The sequence below is a fragment of the Engystomops pustulosus genome, chromosome 4 (assembly GCF_040894005.1).
Source record: "Engystomops pustulosus chromosome 4, aEngPut4.maternal, whole genome shotgun sequence".
NCBI classification, from domain to species: Eukaryota; Metazoa; Chordata; class Amphibia; order Anura; family Leptodactylidae; genus Engystomops; species Engystomops pustulosus.
Window position 1 is genome coordinate 107,392,694 of NC_092414.1, and position 18,028 is coordinate 107,410,721.

The 18,028-nt window shown below is 40.7% G+C and overlaps 1 protein-coding gene across 1 annotated transcript in view; it reads right to left on the bottom strand.

The window, feature by feature from the left end:
- Positions 1–385: 385 nt before the first annotated feature.
- Positions 386–18,028, bottom strand: part of LOC140129064 (V-type proton ATPase subunit S1-like) — a 61,802-nt gene continuing 44,159 nt past the window's right edge. The window contains exons 7-10 of the mRNA XM_072150691.1: positions 10,638–10,876; positions 9,295–9,348; positions 2,521–2,764; positions 386–705 (exon numbers count right to left, since the gene is read on the bottom strand). Of these exons, the coding sequence (XP_072006792.1) occupies positions 496–705; positions 2,521–2,764; positions 9,295–9,348; positions 10,638–10,876 (747 nt within the window). The 3' untranslated portion in view covers positions 386–495. The remainder of the gene's footprint in view (positions 706–2,520; positions 2,765–9,294; positions 9,349–10,637; positions 10,877–18,028) is intronic.

Below are 18,028 nucleotides of genomic sequence, written 5' to 3' on the forward strand. Positions count from 1 at the left end.
AACAAATTTATCTGTAATAATAATATATTTCTTTGTTTACCTGTATTCTTGATTCCCTTGATTACTTTGCTTGTTAAACCCATCACCCTCTAAATAACCCTCCCTCGCTGTTTTATCCCTCTCTCTGTCTTCTCTATCTCTACAGTTCTCCCCCACCAGCACATCCTATAATATAAGCTCTTCTAGCCGACTACCCATCTTTTTTCCCAGAACAGCAGCAGCCTTCCCATTCAGGTGAAAAGAGCCTGTAGTTGTAATTCATCAAGTGTCCGGTCAGAACATATGAGTAACCTAAAAGTGCAAGAGGACCTAAGTGATTCCTCTGGTCCAGGAAAGACTATAAGAAGGAATAAGAAAAAATAGTTTCTTGTTTATTATACTTCTTTTTAATAGAGTGAGCAGGACTTGTAGGTGGCTTCTCAATTAATAATTATCCACTTTATGGTAAAATAATTTACTAAGCAGAATTCATTTATCAAAGTAGGACATAGGGTTTTATTCTCCCTGAGGAACAGACAGTGGTTGGCTTTTAGGGTCATCAAATTTGTCATTTGTTGTAAGCTGCATAATCATGAAAATTCCATATGACAGAATCCACAAGAGAATAATAGTGGACACAAGTCCCATCCAAATTGCAGGGGTAAAGAAGGTTGTGCAGTCACTTGCATAGGAGAAAATGTTGTTCTCGATGTTGAATCCTTGAATCTGCAATACATAGTAAACATAAAAATGTGCTTTAGAAAACTGTAGCATAGTTTATAGGATAAAGGGGTTGTTTATAGTAAAGGTCATCAATATAAAAAAAACAATAGAACCCCCACCAATCTGCTGTTATTTCTATCTTGGCACCTTCAGCCCTAGCACTACGAAGTGGGTGAGGGTACATTTTTGTGACTATTTCATGCATTCTCCGAAGCTTGTGGTGTACTGGTTTTCCTGCTTTGTGCTTAATTCATCTGTGAACTGTGCCTGATGGCAGATGTTTGTGCCTGATGTATTATGGATTGGTGCTTAAAAAGTCACAAAAACTGTGCAAATACACTCCAGTCCCCACCAGACATAGACAACTGTTTTGTTTAGGTTGCATCAAAAATTTCCGAGTTTGCACAAAAGATGACAAAAAAAAGCATGATTTATCTTTAGGACATCAGCCCACAGAGAAACTATAGAGCAGAATAGCTTTAAAAAAACAGGTGCAAATTGCAAGTATAAAGATGCATAAAATGTAACCAATGTTACAGCCACTAGAGGTAGAGTTATAACATAAGGATTCCTTACCCTTTCAATATACTTATATTTTACAGTAGTGTGGTAGTTATTAATAATTATACTTCCTATTAATATTTGGGCTTTCTTGATATATTGATATTGCTTCCCTCTCACAGGAGCAACACTCCTCATAACACACTTTGCTCTCACTGTCTGTGAGTTTTTATTTATCCACAACTACTGAATGGCTATAATCAATGGAATTAATCACTCATATCTTAATCACCTCTAATCATTCTCTAGTAATAATTAGAGATGAGCGAGTATACTCGTCCGAGCTTGATGCTCGTTCGAGTATTAAGGTACTCGAAACGGCTCGTTGCTCGGACGAGTATTTCCCCTGCTCCAGATCGAGCATTTAATTAAACAAACACAGTGAAGAACAATGAAGAATAGAATATAAACAGTGAACACAGGATCATTTAAGTGAAAAACACAGTGAAGAACACAGTGAAGAATAGATTACAGATGTTCGGCACATCTGCTTACTTGTCGGAAGATACACGCGGAACGGCAGCAGGGAGACATCGCGCACCAGGGAGACATCGGGCGCAGCAGGGAGACATCGGGCGCAGCAGAGACACATCGGGCGCAGCAGAGACACATCGGGCGCAGCAGAGACACATCGGGCGCAGCAGGGAGACATCGGGCGCAGCAGGGAGACATCGCGCGCAGCAGGGAGACATCGGGCAGCAGGGAGACATCAGGCAGCAGGGAGACATCGGGCAGCAGGGAGACATCGCGCGCAGCAGGGAGACATCGCGCGCAGCAGGGAGACATCGGGCAGCAGGGAGACATCGGGGAGACTTCAGTGGAAGAAGAGGAGCGGATCCCGGGACAGCGTATCTCCTCTCCCGACAAGTAAGCAGATGTGCCGAACATCTGTAATCTATTCTTCACTGCGTTTTTCACTTAAATGATCCTGTGTTCACTGTTTTTATTCTATTCTTCACTGTTCTTCACATCTGCTAACTTGTCGGGAGATAATATACGCACGGAACAGTGAAGAATAGATTGCAGATGTTTGCATACATCTGCTAACTTATCAGAAGACATTCTTTTTCAATTAAATAACACATTTTATTCCCGAACCATGGTCCCTTTGAAAAATGCTCGAGTCTCCCATTGACTTCAATGGGGCTCGTTATTCGAGACGAGCACTCGAGCATTGGGAAAAGTTTGTCTCGAATAACGAGCACCCGAGCATTTTAGTGCTCGCTCATCTCTAGTAATAATACAAAATGTACTCACCTGAAACTCAGAGATGAATATTTCCCAGTTGTTTGCCTCAGTATTTGTAGGAATTAGTCTCTCGCCATACATAGAGCTTGTTCCTACTTGCTGGCAGTGATAGGAGTACTCTGCAGGCGCAGAGGCATATGATGTACTAAATGTAGCATTTCTCAATATATCTTTATTGGGAATTAACATCACAGATTCCAGTTTAAACCAATTTCTAGCAGAGCCAGTGTAGAACATGTTAGTCATAAAAAATCTAAGAGGGAAAAAGGCAAACTATTATGTAGACTTTAAAAAGAAAAAAAATGTTGACTTTTAATGGTTATAATCCCTTTAACCCAAAGATTTCAATAAAATAATTTCTAACAGAAAAAATATTTAAAAATGTATTTTACAAATATCAATACATTTACAAGCTCTAGCAATGTTCAATGTATGTACTACTATTAACCTGTAAATTAATACTGGCCATGATAAAAACAGGAATTTATGATAAACAGTACAGTGGGTAGGGTCAGTATTCAGACTTGATTGAAGCCTATTGGTAAGATCAAAAAAGTTCTTACTGCTCCACATTGTGACAGAAAATACTGAAATGTAGATATTTTTGCAAATTTATTAAACAAGAAAAACTAAAATCACATGGTCATAAGTATTCAGACGCTGTGACACTCATATTTAACTCACATGCTGTCAATTTTTCTTCTGATCCTCCTTGAGATGGTTCTATTCCTTCATTGTAGTCCAGCTGTTTCTAATTAAACTGAATGGACTTGAATAGAAAGGTCACATAACTGTTCATGTAAGACCTCACAGCTCACAGTGCACATGAGAATCATGAAGTCGTAAGGAGCTAAGAGATAGAATTGAGGCAAGGCACAGATCTGTCCAAGGTTACAAAAGAATTTCAGCAGAACTCAAGAATTTATGAGTGGCATCTTTAATCCTTAAATAGAAGAAGTTAAGGTTGGTTTTTCTGTCAAGATGGGGTGCAGAGTGTACATTAATGAGCAAAAAAAAAAGAACTTTTTGATCTTACCAATAGGCTGCAATGAAACAAAGAGTGAAAAATTTAAAGGGGTCTGAAAACTTTCTGTTGGAGCATACCTCCAATTTAGTGTAGTCAAATCAGCATATATTTGTCAAAATGAGAACAGTAAATGAATCATAAATCACCTGTTGTTTCCCCATGCTCCCATGACTCCTGTGGTCCCCGCCAGTCGTTGTTTACTTTGCTGCAGCAATGATTTGCTGTACATACATCCACATAACAAAAGCATCCAATCACTGATCAATAAATTTACATATATAATAAGAAACTGCTGATGGCAGTGGCCATATCATATGGATGTACATGACATCATTGCTGCAGGACAAGAAACCAGAAGACCAGTGAGAACCACAGGCACTGAAGTGGTGGGAGGTTAAACAAAGTTGAGTAATTGTTTTAAATGTTTATTTTATTAAACAAATGTTTTTTTTTAATTCTAAACATCCCTCATTAGTAATTTAGTTGTATGCTGTAGTGGTTAGTCTGTTAGACCCTAAACAAATTAGGATGTAATAAAGTTTTGCATTCAGAATCAACAACTTTGATCCAATGAAACCAACTTTAAAGGGAACCCTTCAGCAAGAATGTCACTTTTAGCTGGTGACAAGTTCCAGTAACCTATGCTATGCTGATTTCAAAACTGGCTTTGTCAGCATTATGAATGGCATATACTCGAGTATAAGCCGAGTTTTTCAGCACAAAAAAAATTGCTGAAAAACCCCAACTTGGCTTATACTCGAGTCAAGAAAAAAAACAAAAAGTTTACTCACCCTCTGAAGCCAAAGCAGGTCCTCTTCAATCCATCTTGACTCCGGTATGGGTGCTGTGTTCCTGCGTGGTCCGTCGCAGGCATTGTGACGTCAGCCACACGTCATGATGCCTGCGTTGGACCATGCGGGAACATGGAGCCAATGCCGGAGTCGCGATGGATTGAAGAGGACCTGCCGGGGGGTAGGAAGGTGAGTACACTTTTTTTTTCCTACAGGCATTATATTGGGGGCAGGGCTGTAGGCTATATCCTAGGGGACTGGCAGGCTATATACTACAGGGGCTGGCAGGCTATATACTGGGGGGCAGGGGCTGGCTGGCTATATACTGGGGGGCAGGGGCTGGCTTGCTATATACTAGAGGGACTGGCAGGCTATATACTAGAGGCGGCTGGCATACTATATACTACAAGGAGCTGGCAGGCTATATACTACAGGGGGCTGGCAGGGTATATACTACAGGGGCCGGCAGGCTATATACTACAGGGGGCTGGCTGGCTATATACTAGAGGGGGCTGGCTGGCTATATACTACAGGGGGTGGCAGGCTATATACTACAGGGGGCTGGCTGGCTATATACTAAGGGGGCTGGCAGGCTATATACTGGGGGCAGGGGCTGGCATGCTATATACTACAGGGGCTGGCTGGTTATATACTACAGGGGCTTGCTGGATATATATTACAGGTGCTGGCTGGATATATACTACAGTGGCTCTATAGTAGAGGGGCTGGCAGGCTATATACTGGGGGGCAAGGGCTAGCAGGCTATATACTACAGGGGCTGGCTGGCTATGTACTACAGGGGCTGGAAGGCTATATACTGGGAGGCTGTAACCAATGCTTTTCCCACCCTTGGTTTATACTCGAGTCAATAGGTTTTTCCATTTTTTTGTGTTAAAATTAGGGGTCTCAGCTTATACTCAGGTCGGCTTATAGTATATATACAGTAGTTTATTTAACATCTCTGACAGCAGTGTGTGGTAAGTGTCAGTGGGGGTAGCTACAGCCTGTGTGAGCCTGAGTCTCCTAATGCATTATTCCTCTTCTCTACATCACCACCCTCTCCTGCCTGCCCAATGCACATGATTGGAAGTGGGGGAGAGCTGGATGAGTATGTAGGAGAGGACGTAGGCACTCACAGGTTGCAGCTGCTCTCTCCCTGGGACTCACCACAGGCTGCTGGCAGGGAGCCAGGTAATGTGAATTAAACTTATATAAACTACTGAAACAATTCAGAATGCTTATAAAGGCATTTTTAAAATCAGCATAACATAGGTTATTAGAAGAGAAAAATAACAGGAGGAAAAACAGAAAAAAGGGTAAAAGAGTACTTAAAGGGGTTTTCCCATGAAAGAAAATTCTCACATCTCACTCCCCTAGCTATGTTAACACAATAAAGATCATTTTAACCCCTTACTTTACAGGGTGTGGGTGGGGCCTCACTAAGCAGACATATTACTGTATTATCCATCTAGTTCTGTGGGGTGACAATGCGTTTACATTATCAGGGTACATGGTTTATATGCACTTTCATCTGGCTTCTGTACTAACACAATAAGACATAGTGATGAGACAGATCAGAGATGATGAGATGTGCAACAGGCAGCTGGGGCACAGAATACCGGAGTGGCTGGCTATTGCGGCCTTGGGCACGCTGTTGTTGCTGTGCTTGGCATGGGGATCCAGGGATCAGACAAGAGGAAACGTTGTGCAAATCAACTTACAGTTCTTTATTGAACACCAGGCAAATGGCCAGAACGGGTAACAGCAGGTTTCAGATTACTGGAGTGGTCATGGAGAGTGGTCCGCAGGAATGATGCATCAGCCTGATAGTAGATGGAGGCTGGGATAGTTGAGCTGAAGCTGTCTCCAAATTGTGAAAGCTGCAGCTCTGGCTTAGAGTCTCCTGACTAAGTTCCTGGGATTAGTATCTGTAGCAGCAGTGAAAGTGTGCTGCACACACTGGGGCACATTTCCTTACCCGGCCGATGGAGTTCCGAAATACGGAGTGTCTGACGATCATGCATTCCGGCGCGATTTACAAAGATTATTTGCCGATTTCCTGCATCTGTTGCTTCCCCCCACAAGTCCGCCGGAAGTCACCTTCTTGTTCCTGGTCTACGTAAGTGCATGTCTTACCACACAATCCCGTGCACATTCCGAATCCATCAGATTGTCCGGCGGCCCACCCCCTGATTTGTGTTGCATGAAAGATTGCGGCAAAATCCGATCACAACCGACATAATCCCCTTCTAAATAGCCGTCACAGAGACGCAAATCCTGAAAATTTCTAAAAGCCAACGAAGGTGTGAACCACGGGACCCTTAGTAAGTAAGCCCCACTGCCTCTCTCTTCACTCTAAAGACCAGCTAAGCCCATGTGCTCCCACTGCACGGGGGTTTTATACTCGCCCTGGTCAGGTGGTAGCACCTCTCCAATCACACACTTGCTAACAATACAGCCACATAATTGGATAATTACTTACACCGATTTAACTGTTACCTTTCCAGGCAGAATCTACAGCTGCAATGAACACTAAGTTCTCCTAGCATTATCTTCTGGGTGAGTTGCGTAGGCTCACCAGTTAGATCCTGACATGGATAAGGTGCTATTTGCAACTACCACCTTGCCTATACAAGGCATGGGTTTTGCAGATGCCTATTGCACACACAGCTTTACTACATCTCAAAGATCATGAGATTCATTAGATGCATATTACACACAGCCCTGCTATATCTCACTGACATGTGCCTGCCTCTCCCTTCCCCCTGATCACTTATCTCCTTGTAGCTTGTAGTTTGCAGCGTCTCTCTGCTCACCATCTGCTGGCAGGATGTAATCAGTGAGTGTCTCTGGGCAGGGGGGGGGGGGCTATAGCCACGCAGCATAGACAGACAGAAATCCAATCTGTACAATCTCATCCAAGATGGTTGCCACCCAATCCTAAGTGTGAAGTTACTGGGTCGTATCTAGGGGAAACTGAAATTGTGTACTGCAGGGCTGTTAGAGACAGGTTGGACTTATATCTCTTAAAAGCTGCATTTTTGTTAATAACAATGAATTAGAGAAAGTGTTATTTTGTTATGCTGAGTACATATAAGAAACTTGTCTTTGTGGGAATACCCCTTTAAATCAATAGCACATTGGGAGAGATTTATCATTAGGCAGGACTCCAGTTTTAGGAGCTCTTCTGCATGTCAGATTTATCATAGTGGGCTTAGGCTGCTTCGCATATAAAGTGTTAAGCCTGCAAGAAAAGTATTTCCTAAGCCATGATAGAACTGGAAAGGTTTATCATCAAAATTTGTGAATATTTGAATAGTCATAAACCATAAATCAGACTTCAACATCTGGATTCTAGTGATAGATCAGGAGAATTGAAAAGTGGCAAGGGTAGGGAATAGTCATAATAATAGCCCATTTCATTAAATGTCTGAAAACAGGCACAACTACACAGATAAATTCCCTCCTTTGTGTTTATGTGAGAAATAATACCATATCTCCTGTGACATGTAAAATGTATTTTCTTGCAGTTTTTACCTCTGCTGGCTCCATCTTTACATTTCAGTGGTCCCTGAGCTGGGATGAAGACCAGGCTGCTGTGATTCAGCCCCATCTGACGTCTATACTTCGCTTCTCTAGGTAATCCTATAGCTCAGTAAACTGTCGTGCTAGTGAAATCGAATTCAGCAGATTTCTGAGTGAAACTTATTTTAGCATGAAGAAAGGGAGCATTATAAGAAAGAAGCACTTTCTTCTGATAAGCTATATTACATGCCATGTTGTATTCAATTGGTTCTTTTATTAACTTAAAGTTTGTAAAATATTTGTGAACATTGAACAGTGGATTCAGTTGCAACTCGTATTTTCAGATACATTGTATCTGTTACAAAAACCTCCATTATAAAAGGGAAAACAGATCCTCAAATGCAAAAATGGCTTTAAAGGAAACCTACAATCAAAATCAAGCCTCATAATACAGGGACATTTACTTAGATCCAGGCACTGTGACTGTGGTTATCTTCTGATATTTGTTATCCATGGCCTCCTTCCTTATAAAATAAACTTTTAAAATGATGCCAGAATGGCTCTGGTTGCATTACCAGAGCTCCTCAGTGCTGCAGATTCACAGGATGTTACACTGTCTCTTCCTCCTCCCTTGGCACTGACCCCCCACCTCCCTGTCTGATGTAATCTCACTGCTGCAGAGGAAGGGGTATAGAAGCTGGTGAAGCAGCAGCACAGATGGGTTCTTTTAAAGCCCCCAGAAACCTTCTGGGTCACTGGTATAATTTTCAAATAGGAATTTAGAAGGAAGGAGGCCATAGATAACAAATATAAGAACCACAGTTAGTTACCTGGATCTATGAATAAGTGTCTGTAGTTGATTTTGATAGGAGTTTTTTTGCAAAATCACATTTGGGGGGATTTAACAAAGTGTCTCAGGTTCCGCCATTTTCTACCTGGAAAACACTAGTCTTTTGCTGTGCTAAATTTATCACTGTTATGATGAATTCTGGTGCAGCATATTGGTTCCTACCTTAGACCTACTTTTAGGTGGTCCAAATGGTGTGCCAGAATTTTGGGCATACAGACAATTTCCTTGAAGTCACACCCATTTCTCGTGAGGTCATGCCCATTTTCTCAAAAACCATGCTCCTTAGTCGGACAAGTCTAAAAAGTCCCAAAACAGGCCTAAAAGCCTTGATAAATGTGGTGCAAGGCATTTTAGACAGTTGTTTGGCACAAAAAAACACCAGAATTGTGGCGCAAGGGTGTTAATAAATTCGGAGTTTGCATGATCTAATTAGACCAATAGAGTGTGGGCTAAACCAAATGTTATTTTTTCATTAAAATAAGTGAATGCTGTTAAATTATGGTAAGTGGTGTGACGAGGGTTTATAGCATTTAGCTGGTAACTTATAGGAAAAGCTGGAATACGCCTACACAATTTTGATACCAACTCACCTTATTTCAAGGCTGCTGAGGTCCTTCTCTGACAGTGAATAGACTAATGATAAGCTAAAATTACAAACATATTGTTACTTTACAGAGAACATTTAGAAGTAAATGACTGTGGTATATAACTGAGAAAAACATAATGGAACAAACTTTTATATTATTACAAGTTTTAACATTGACATAATGGTTTAGGCCATTTTTTACATTGATGCTTTTTCTCTGTATGCTTAAAGTTAAAAAGGTGCAATAGGAATACATTTTTATTGCATTTCCACCACTGTATGACCATACACCTTAAATAAAGGAAAGCCTGTTTCATTAATACCTTCTGAGGCGTCTTGAACGTGCTGGGCTTCCATCTTTGTTTGAAGGCATAACAACACGCACAACCACTCACTGTATAAATCAGGAGGCCGAAACCCACTAACATATTTAGCTCGCTGGAGAGGGTTTACAGCATAACCCCCATTATTCATAGTCTTAAAGGGAACTTGTCACCAGGGACCTCATTTTCACTAAAGACAGGTTGCAAAAGCCCATAAGAGCTGTATAGCACATATGTCTTTCTGCTTTCTCTAAGCATTTGCATTCCAATATAGTTGAATAATATAATAATTCTTGTACCCTGACAGAATCATCTCTGTAGTCCTAGGGGTTGGACTTTGGTCTGGGCACATTTTAAAAAACAACACATGACTTCTCAGCTCTTGGCCCCTACCTTTGTGCTCCTGTACAGTTCCTCCCTCTCCCACTGATGTCAGCTCACCAGTCTATAGGATCAGGAGGGAGGAGCTGTATATGTGCACAAAGGTGGGGGCCAAAAGCTGCGCAGTCTGTCACACAGAAAAATCATGTGTTATTTTTTGTAATGCATCCAAACCAAATTCTGTCAGGGGTGCAAGGTAAGTTATACCACACATTTATATTGTAATTCAAATGCTTAGAGAAGGCAGATTTGCAATGCAGGTGTAATGGGCTTCTGTAACCATGGGCTTCTGTAACCTGTCTTTTGGTGAAAATGAGGTCCCTGGTGACAGGTTCCCTTTAAGCTCAGAAACTGCCATGCAACATCTATTTGGTAAATATAACTTATTTTGTTCCCTTCTGAACATATTTCTGAACATATTGGTAAACACAAGGTGATATTAAGTCAATTATATTTCATTATTCTGTCTATTTCAGAAATTCTGCATTACTATTTTATGTAAAATACCCTCAGGAAACACATGAGGAAGGTGTAACTTTGCAAGTTATGTTTCTAATTGTACACAAAAATAAAGAAAATGTGTTGGTCAATTGTAATGACCTTTCATAAAAATGTGTGTCATTTAACAAAAGTAGATACTTACGTTGTGTTGGAAGCAGAGCATTCAGAAGAACTGGTGTCCACAGAGGGTACTTCAAATGTAATATTTGTCAGATCAAGCTCCAAAGACTTGTTAACTGTGATAATAAATTGTGTAGCATATATCAAGATGCAAGAGACATCTGACCCATTTGTCACATTCAGTGGAGTATAGCTAACAATGGAATCAGTTGCTAGAAGCTCTCGTCCCGTTTTGTAAACCATGTCAAAACTTTTAACAACCTATTTAAAAAAAGGAAAGAATGGAGATATTTCCCATCAGACCGTCAAAATGCACTTTTTAGAAACAACCTCACAAACGTGAAGTAAAAGATTTTATGTCACAATGGGGAACATTTACTAGGAATGTAGGAAACTGCACTAAAAGTGCTCCTTAGGTGTATAAAGCTCGGTGCAGCAGATTTATTAAGAACGTGCGCCAGAAATCATGGTGCACTGGCCCGACAGAGTTCACCAACTTTTTTGTGGTGCACCTTTAACATAGGGCGTGTGACAGACTTTGCATGTTAAATCTAGCTCACAATTCGACTGAGCACCGGAACGCCCCCTAATTTGTGTCGCACAGTGCCGAGTGCATCTGCACCACAAAACGGTCATGTGCAAAGCATTTGTGGTGCAGATACTTCTTCAATACCTGTGCAAGCAAAGTACGACAGAAAACTGGCACAAAGCCTTTAGTAAATGTGCCCCAAAGTGTCATAATGTCCCATTTGTTATAAGTTTTGTCAAAATGTACCAAAATCTTGCATATTCTGCAAAATAATGTAAATTTTGTGCCATGTGAAGAGAAGTCCATTGTTGAATGAATAAAGCTGCCCTTTCACTTTTTGAATCTAAAAGTTTTGGTTTTTTGTGGATAGATCTAGATCAATGGAAAAAACCCCAGCAGAACCTCAACATCTGTCTTAGTGACATTTCGACTTACTATAGCCTTTTGCAAGAATCAATATTGTAAGCTGAAATATAGCATGGAATAGTTTTCTTCACTTGAGGAGGTTGTTGGAGTGCTGCTATTTTTCTCATTGATATTTTTGTAGGACTTGCCGTTCTTGTATAAAGAATTAATTTATTGGGGCACATTTATTTACATTCCCAGACACTTCTTAAATACCAGTGCAAGCCCTGTAATCCCCGAAAAAGGTGCACAGTCTGACGAAAGTGAGCAGTGCGACCCTTAGTACATGAGCCCCATAATCTTTTTTTCGATTGACCCTAAGTGTACTGCTTGATCGTCTCTTTTTGTTACGGTAAGTAATTTTTTTATATTAACCATTTTTTTCTTAGGTCTTAGTCAAGACAGTAGCCGTTATATTAGTGGCACATGAGGTCATAGACATTGAACACTAACATCCAACAAGTCATTTTGGCATTTGGGATTTAATAGGTATGTGCTGACTGAGTGCCTTAAAAGTACTGCACATAGCAAAAAGGTTAACACATTACAGATCTAATCTAGATGAAACTTTAACTAATCATTGTAAAACAACTACCATAATAATGATTAAAATAGCACACAATACTTGTGATGTAATCACTGAATTCTGTGTATGCCAAACTGTTGCCTTTTAAGTTATATTTTTGCAATATTTTTACATTTTGCCATTATTATATTATTAAGCTCACCTTTCTTTAGAATGCAGTAAATGAGATTAAGGGAGACATCTTTAGGTGATACCACTTTAAAGGAAACCTACCATTTCAAATGGTCGGTGTAAGCTGTAAACACCGAGCACCAGCTCAGGGTGAGCTGGTGCCGGTGCTTAGTTTTGTTAGTGTTAAAACCGCGGTATTGCGGTTTTAACACTTTTTAAACTTTATAGCAGAAGCTGCTTCGGCGCTGCGCGCGACCGTGTGCGCGCAACACCTGCGGCATTTCCTATGTAGGCGCAGTTTCTGCTATAAAGTTTTAACACGAACGAAACTAAGCACCGGGGTGAGCTGGTGCTCGGTGTTTACAGCTTACACCTACCATTTGAAATGGTAGGTTTCCTTTAAAGCTCCCGAGATATCCTCCACTCATTGGGGAGAATCATTATGTCTTCACCAGGTTTCTGCAGGTCTTAGGTCCAAACTGGTAGAATTTACACCTGTATTTATTAAGAGGCCAGAGCCTCTTAGGAGACACACTTACAGGAGCACTTGCAGAGGACATTTTAAGTCGGGCATTTTTACATGAGTATTAACAGTATGAAGGAGAGTTCAGCTACAGAACGCACAGAGGCCGGGCAAGCCTGGGACAGCAGTCCAGATCTCCCACACTGTCTGGGAGATCTGGTATGGACAGTAGTAGGGGTGGATGGTTTTCCACAGTTAGGGTATGTTATAGGCTTTCCTAAATAGATGGGTCATAAGAGCACAATTAAAGTTCATCATTAAATTACTTTTATGAACAATACAAGATTAAGGATATAGAGTAGTACTTAAGTCCTAACATCTGGGGACATGTTGTTTTGGATGCTGGGGGTGCCCAAGTCATGTGAGCAGCCAGGGCCCATGGGACACTTAATTCGCCACTGCCTATATGAAACATACCTATTTACACAGGAGATATCAAATGTATAACAATTTATCACTGAATGTCTGTTTGACTTTTTACATTTTTTAAAGGAAATATATCCTTTTTTTTCCTTTTTATGATTTTAAATTTATTTTCTCTATTTTCTATCCATAATTTTGGTGACTGCCATCTTGCCTAAGAGTCCTGCAGAGTCCTGTGGCATGGACCAAAATCACTGCTGGGGCAGAATCCCTTATGTGGCAGTGATCTGCTATGTAAGGCATTCCTGATTCATCAATAAACAGCAGTTCCATTACTAGGAGCATGATTACAGTATTACAAAGCTATTTAGTGTTGAAAATCAATGGGGGAGATTAATCAGTGATTGTGCACCCGTTTTCTAGAGTAGAAGCAATGAAATAGCCACAATTTCTTGCACACTGTGATTACCCCCATGTGCCTGAAGGGGTCGTGCCTGCCAGTGAAATGGGCAGGCACAGTCATACCTTCCCCGCACCTGCGCACTTCAGATAACCTTCAAGAATTCAGACCTCTTCAGGCCTGACCTGGTGTAGTTTTGTCTGCCAGCACAGCCATCTAAGCCTCCTGATGTATCTGCCATGGGAGTAGGGAAGGGCTTCATCAAATGCCAGCACTCGGTGATAAATCTCCCCACACATTCATGTGTATGTAGCTTAATAGTAAAAAAATTTAGGTTTGGAAATGCTCAATGGGGTCCAATATCATTAGTCTGGACATTTGTGTGTGTCGTTTTTTATTTTGTCTGGGTTTTTTTAGTAAATGTGGGCCATTGTATGTTGTAGAAGATCCTGAAGAGGTGGTTTTTCAGATTACGTTTGAAGGAATGGAAGGTTGGGGACAGTCAAACAGATTTTTGTAGAGTTTCAGAGTATGAGAGATGGACGTAAGAAATCCTGTCCATTGTCAGTTGTGAGAAGAACAGATGGTAATAGAGTAAAGCTGAAAGTAATGTGAGGAACTAAGATTTTGTGTGGGACGGCATTGGCTGATTAGGTCAGAGATATATGCAAGGGACAGTGCATGGACGACTTTGTAAGTCATGGTTAGTATTTTAAATTGAATTTCCTGTGCAATGGATAACAAGTGGAGAGACTGGCAGAGGGAAAACAGGGAGAAAGATGGATTGGCCGGTCAGCAGAATTAAGGATAGATTGGAGGGCCATTAGAGACTTAGCTGGTAGACTACAAAGAGAAGAATGTTGCAGTAGTCCAAGCGGGAGATGATGAGGGCATGGACTAGTAGTTTTGTAGACACTGGATTGAGGAAAGGTCAGATGCGAGAGATGTTCTTGAGATTGAGGCAACTCGGGGAGAGTATGGAGTGCCAAGAGGTTGTAAGGTCAGTGACAAACATTTGCTCACCCTATAACAAGTGTGATAGGGTGAGTTATATGTATAAGTCATATGTGAGTTATATGTATATGTCATATGTTTCATACTAAATCATACTAAATTATACAACAACAGTTGGGGCAGTGGAGGGTATGAAGTCTGGGAATAATAGCTTTCTTGGTACAGTAAAGGTAACCTAAGAGCAGTAGCACTGTACTATAAATCATTAGCCAATCCATGTCACATTACTAATCCTGAGAATTACAAGGCAGGTTTAAGAAATCCAAAGGCTACATGACGTCAAGCTTTTTCTAACTAAAGAATGTGTTTAGTGTGTTCAGTCATATCCACAAGTACCTTTTAATTAGAAAGAATTTAAAATGTGTGCCTAATAACAGCATCTATAGTATCTGTGTCACAGGTGCTCCCGCGACCCTTATCATGGGTCACAGTCTCACCCGTGCCCCTCCATGTCAGCCTGTACAGAGCCCGTGCGTCTCACCTGTCCCTGTTCCTGCCTCCGGTCTGTTGGCCATGCGCGCGCGTCTCCAGCTCCCAAGGGCACATGCACATCGGCTTCAGCGGATTTAAAGAGGCAGCGCGTCATTCAATGGCAGTGGCAATTTTCAACAATGCTATTTAAACTGGTCTCACAGCCTTAGAAAAAGCTTTTTTCTCATGACCTTTGTGATTAGTGTGATTTCCTGTTGTGACCCCGGGCCTGTTCCTGTTTACTCTCCTCCGCTGCCAGCCCTGACCTTCTGCTCTGCCTCTGACCCTGAACCTTTGCCGCCTGTCTTGACCTCCTGCCTTTCCCCAACCACGAACCTGCCTTCTGTTTCTGTACCTCTCCTTGGCAGCCACCGCGGACAAAGTCGCATCTGTGGAACAACGGAACAACCTGGTGGTACCATGCCGCAGCAAGTCCAAACCGCTTTGTGGCAGGCTGGTGAAAACCGGTTGCCACTTAGATTCCGGTTCCAGGTGTCGGCTTACGACATTGTTTGCAGTGGTCCAGTGGGTCCTCTACCCCTGGAGCCTGACAATCTGAAGTACATACACATATTAGTTTAGCTTCTCAGCCCTGGAGAGACCAGTAATACTGTTCAAGAACACCAATGTTTTCAAAGTTATGAAAACCACATATGTTATGACTGTCATTAAATTATCTGCCCTACCTACTTTCCCGCATTAAAGGGAATGTGTGCCCAAAAAAGAAATTATCGTTTATGCAAGTTTTTCTGTTACACATAGAGGATGATATTTATCAAGGTTTTATATCCCTGAAATATTCACAATTCCTGGAGCACCACCATACCTGAACGAGTGCAGGTTAGAACAAAATATGCTGGCAAACCAAGGTCAGCATATGTTAATATCCTCCTGAAGTCAAGATATTCAATCAAAAGTACTATATTATACAATTTTCACTCCGGCCAATAGGCTTAATAATAGTCTGACAATTGCTAATTCTGTAGGTTTTCTCTATGCAGCAGTCACCTAATTTATGCTTCAGACAGAAATTTAATAGATAAAAAGATAAAATCATCTCACTAGAAATCACTATAATTGCCTCCACTACTAACAATAGATCCTATCTACACAGAACAACAGAACATGTCTTGAAAATTCTCTATGGATATGAAACTAGAGATATCAATATGTTAGTTTAAAACACTATTCTATGGTCTTTAGGCTTCTGTAAAGTAAAGTATTAGTAAATCAGTAATTGCTGTTACTAGAGCTCAGACAAGATGGAAGCCCCGATAATAACAGAGAGAAAATTGAAGAAAAAATGTATCTAAAAAAATGTATTCACTCATTTAATCTAATCTAAGCTAAACTAATTTTAATAAGTAGAAACATCGCTGATAAATTTCTTTTAATATGATTAAAAGCGATTCCTAAATGTCTTAGTCAACTAACTACAAAGTTAAACGTTTACAAAATCTTCTGCCAACTTTTCTCCAGAAACATCCTGTCCCCGAAATGTCTATGTTAATGATCATGACCCTGATTACCATCAGAACTATCCAAGATGTCAGGCATAGTACACGAATGTTTACAATTAGCATAAAAACAAGAGAGAAAAGTACAAGTCATTCTAGAGGTCTGCAATGTTTGGAAATTGTGGAAAGGTGAACTTTGACACCGAAAAACAATTCTAACTACTATAAGGAAATGCTTAACTATGTCTGGGTAATGATTTCTCCCCCCAAAAAAACTCATTCTCAATGTAGTGTACTGCCAAAAAGTCACAAGTTTTAACAAAAACTCTAATCGATGATTTGGAAAATAATATACTTTGACCTCATAACATAACAAGTTCAGTATATGACATGCTTTCTGGAGATGAAAGCAGTTATCAGTTTTTCAGTATTTCTATGGTAAAAAAATGTGTCCACTTTGTAGACAAATGTTTATTCACTGCCCCCTTTAATAAATGAATAAAGTCGACATTGAAGGTGTTTAAGAATGCAGAGTTTTCTTGAAAGAACAGCATTAATGGCACTACTATTCTATCCAAGTATGAGCTGCAGGCTGTTCAGTAACCTTTAAATGCGATGTAGTACAAATACATTACTTTTCACTCTAGCCATGTTTAATGATTATAAAAATGGTGGTGAAAAGTAGTCAACGTGTTCCACTCCAGTTATTTACCTATAGACAGATTATCATATTGATAAATATTCTTTTACCCATTATGCCACTGGTCAGAACTAGACTGATTCAGCCAGACGTTATCGTAGGCCAACAGTAGAAAGTCTGCCTAAAATCCAGGACTTTCGTCGAATCAGAAAGCGTTCTCAAATGGTTCATTGTATTTCCCAAACTGAACATTTATGACCTTCTCGGGAAGGAGCATCCATGTTCTCTGGTGGTGTCAAATATCAATCAAATATCAATAGTTAGATCCACAAATCTGGCCCACCAGAGTACCATAGCATTCTCTAGTGGATGAAATCTGTAACCTAATAGACATCAGAGCTTTAGCAACCAAAGCCAATTTTAGGGCTACTAGTGTATATTTCCTAGGACTTGATGGAGGGTTGTCCCCCAAATTGGAGGTTTCTGGGGTTTGTTTCCTAGGTAGGAAGAACACCCAAATCACTTTTATTTGGGCCCAAGAACTTCTGCCCAATACCGCATTCCTGTACTATGAATTAACTTAATCCCGACTGCCCACTACATTTAGATGTCGGGCTCTGTGACTTTTGGGTCTGCAGAGCTATCTTTTGGTCTTCCTGCTCAGATTGCTGTCAGACAGTCAGAGACCCTAGGGAGAAAGTAGAAGCAGTTTATTACAGCTTCTGCCTTCTCCTTATGAAGTAAGTAGATGAGGAGGCAGTGCCGCCAAATCTATAAACCCAGTGATCACTTGATCTGCAAGAGTTAAACAGAGCTGCTGGATTTTATCAGCCCCAGTACAGCTCTGTTCCAGACATCTGCCCCAACAGGAGAATGTTTCCTCTTGTAACTGGAGCTTTTATAGATACCCCACT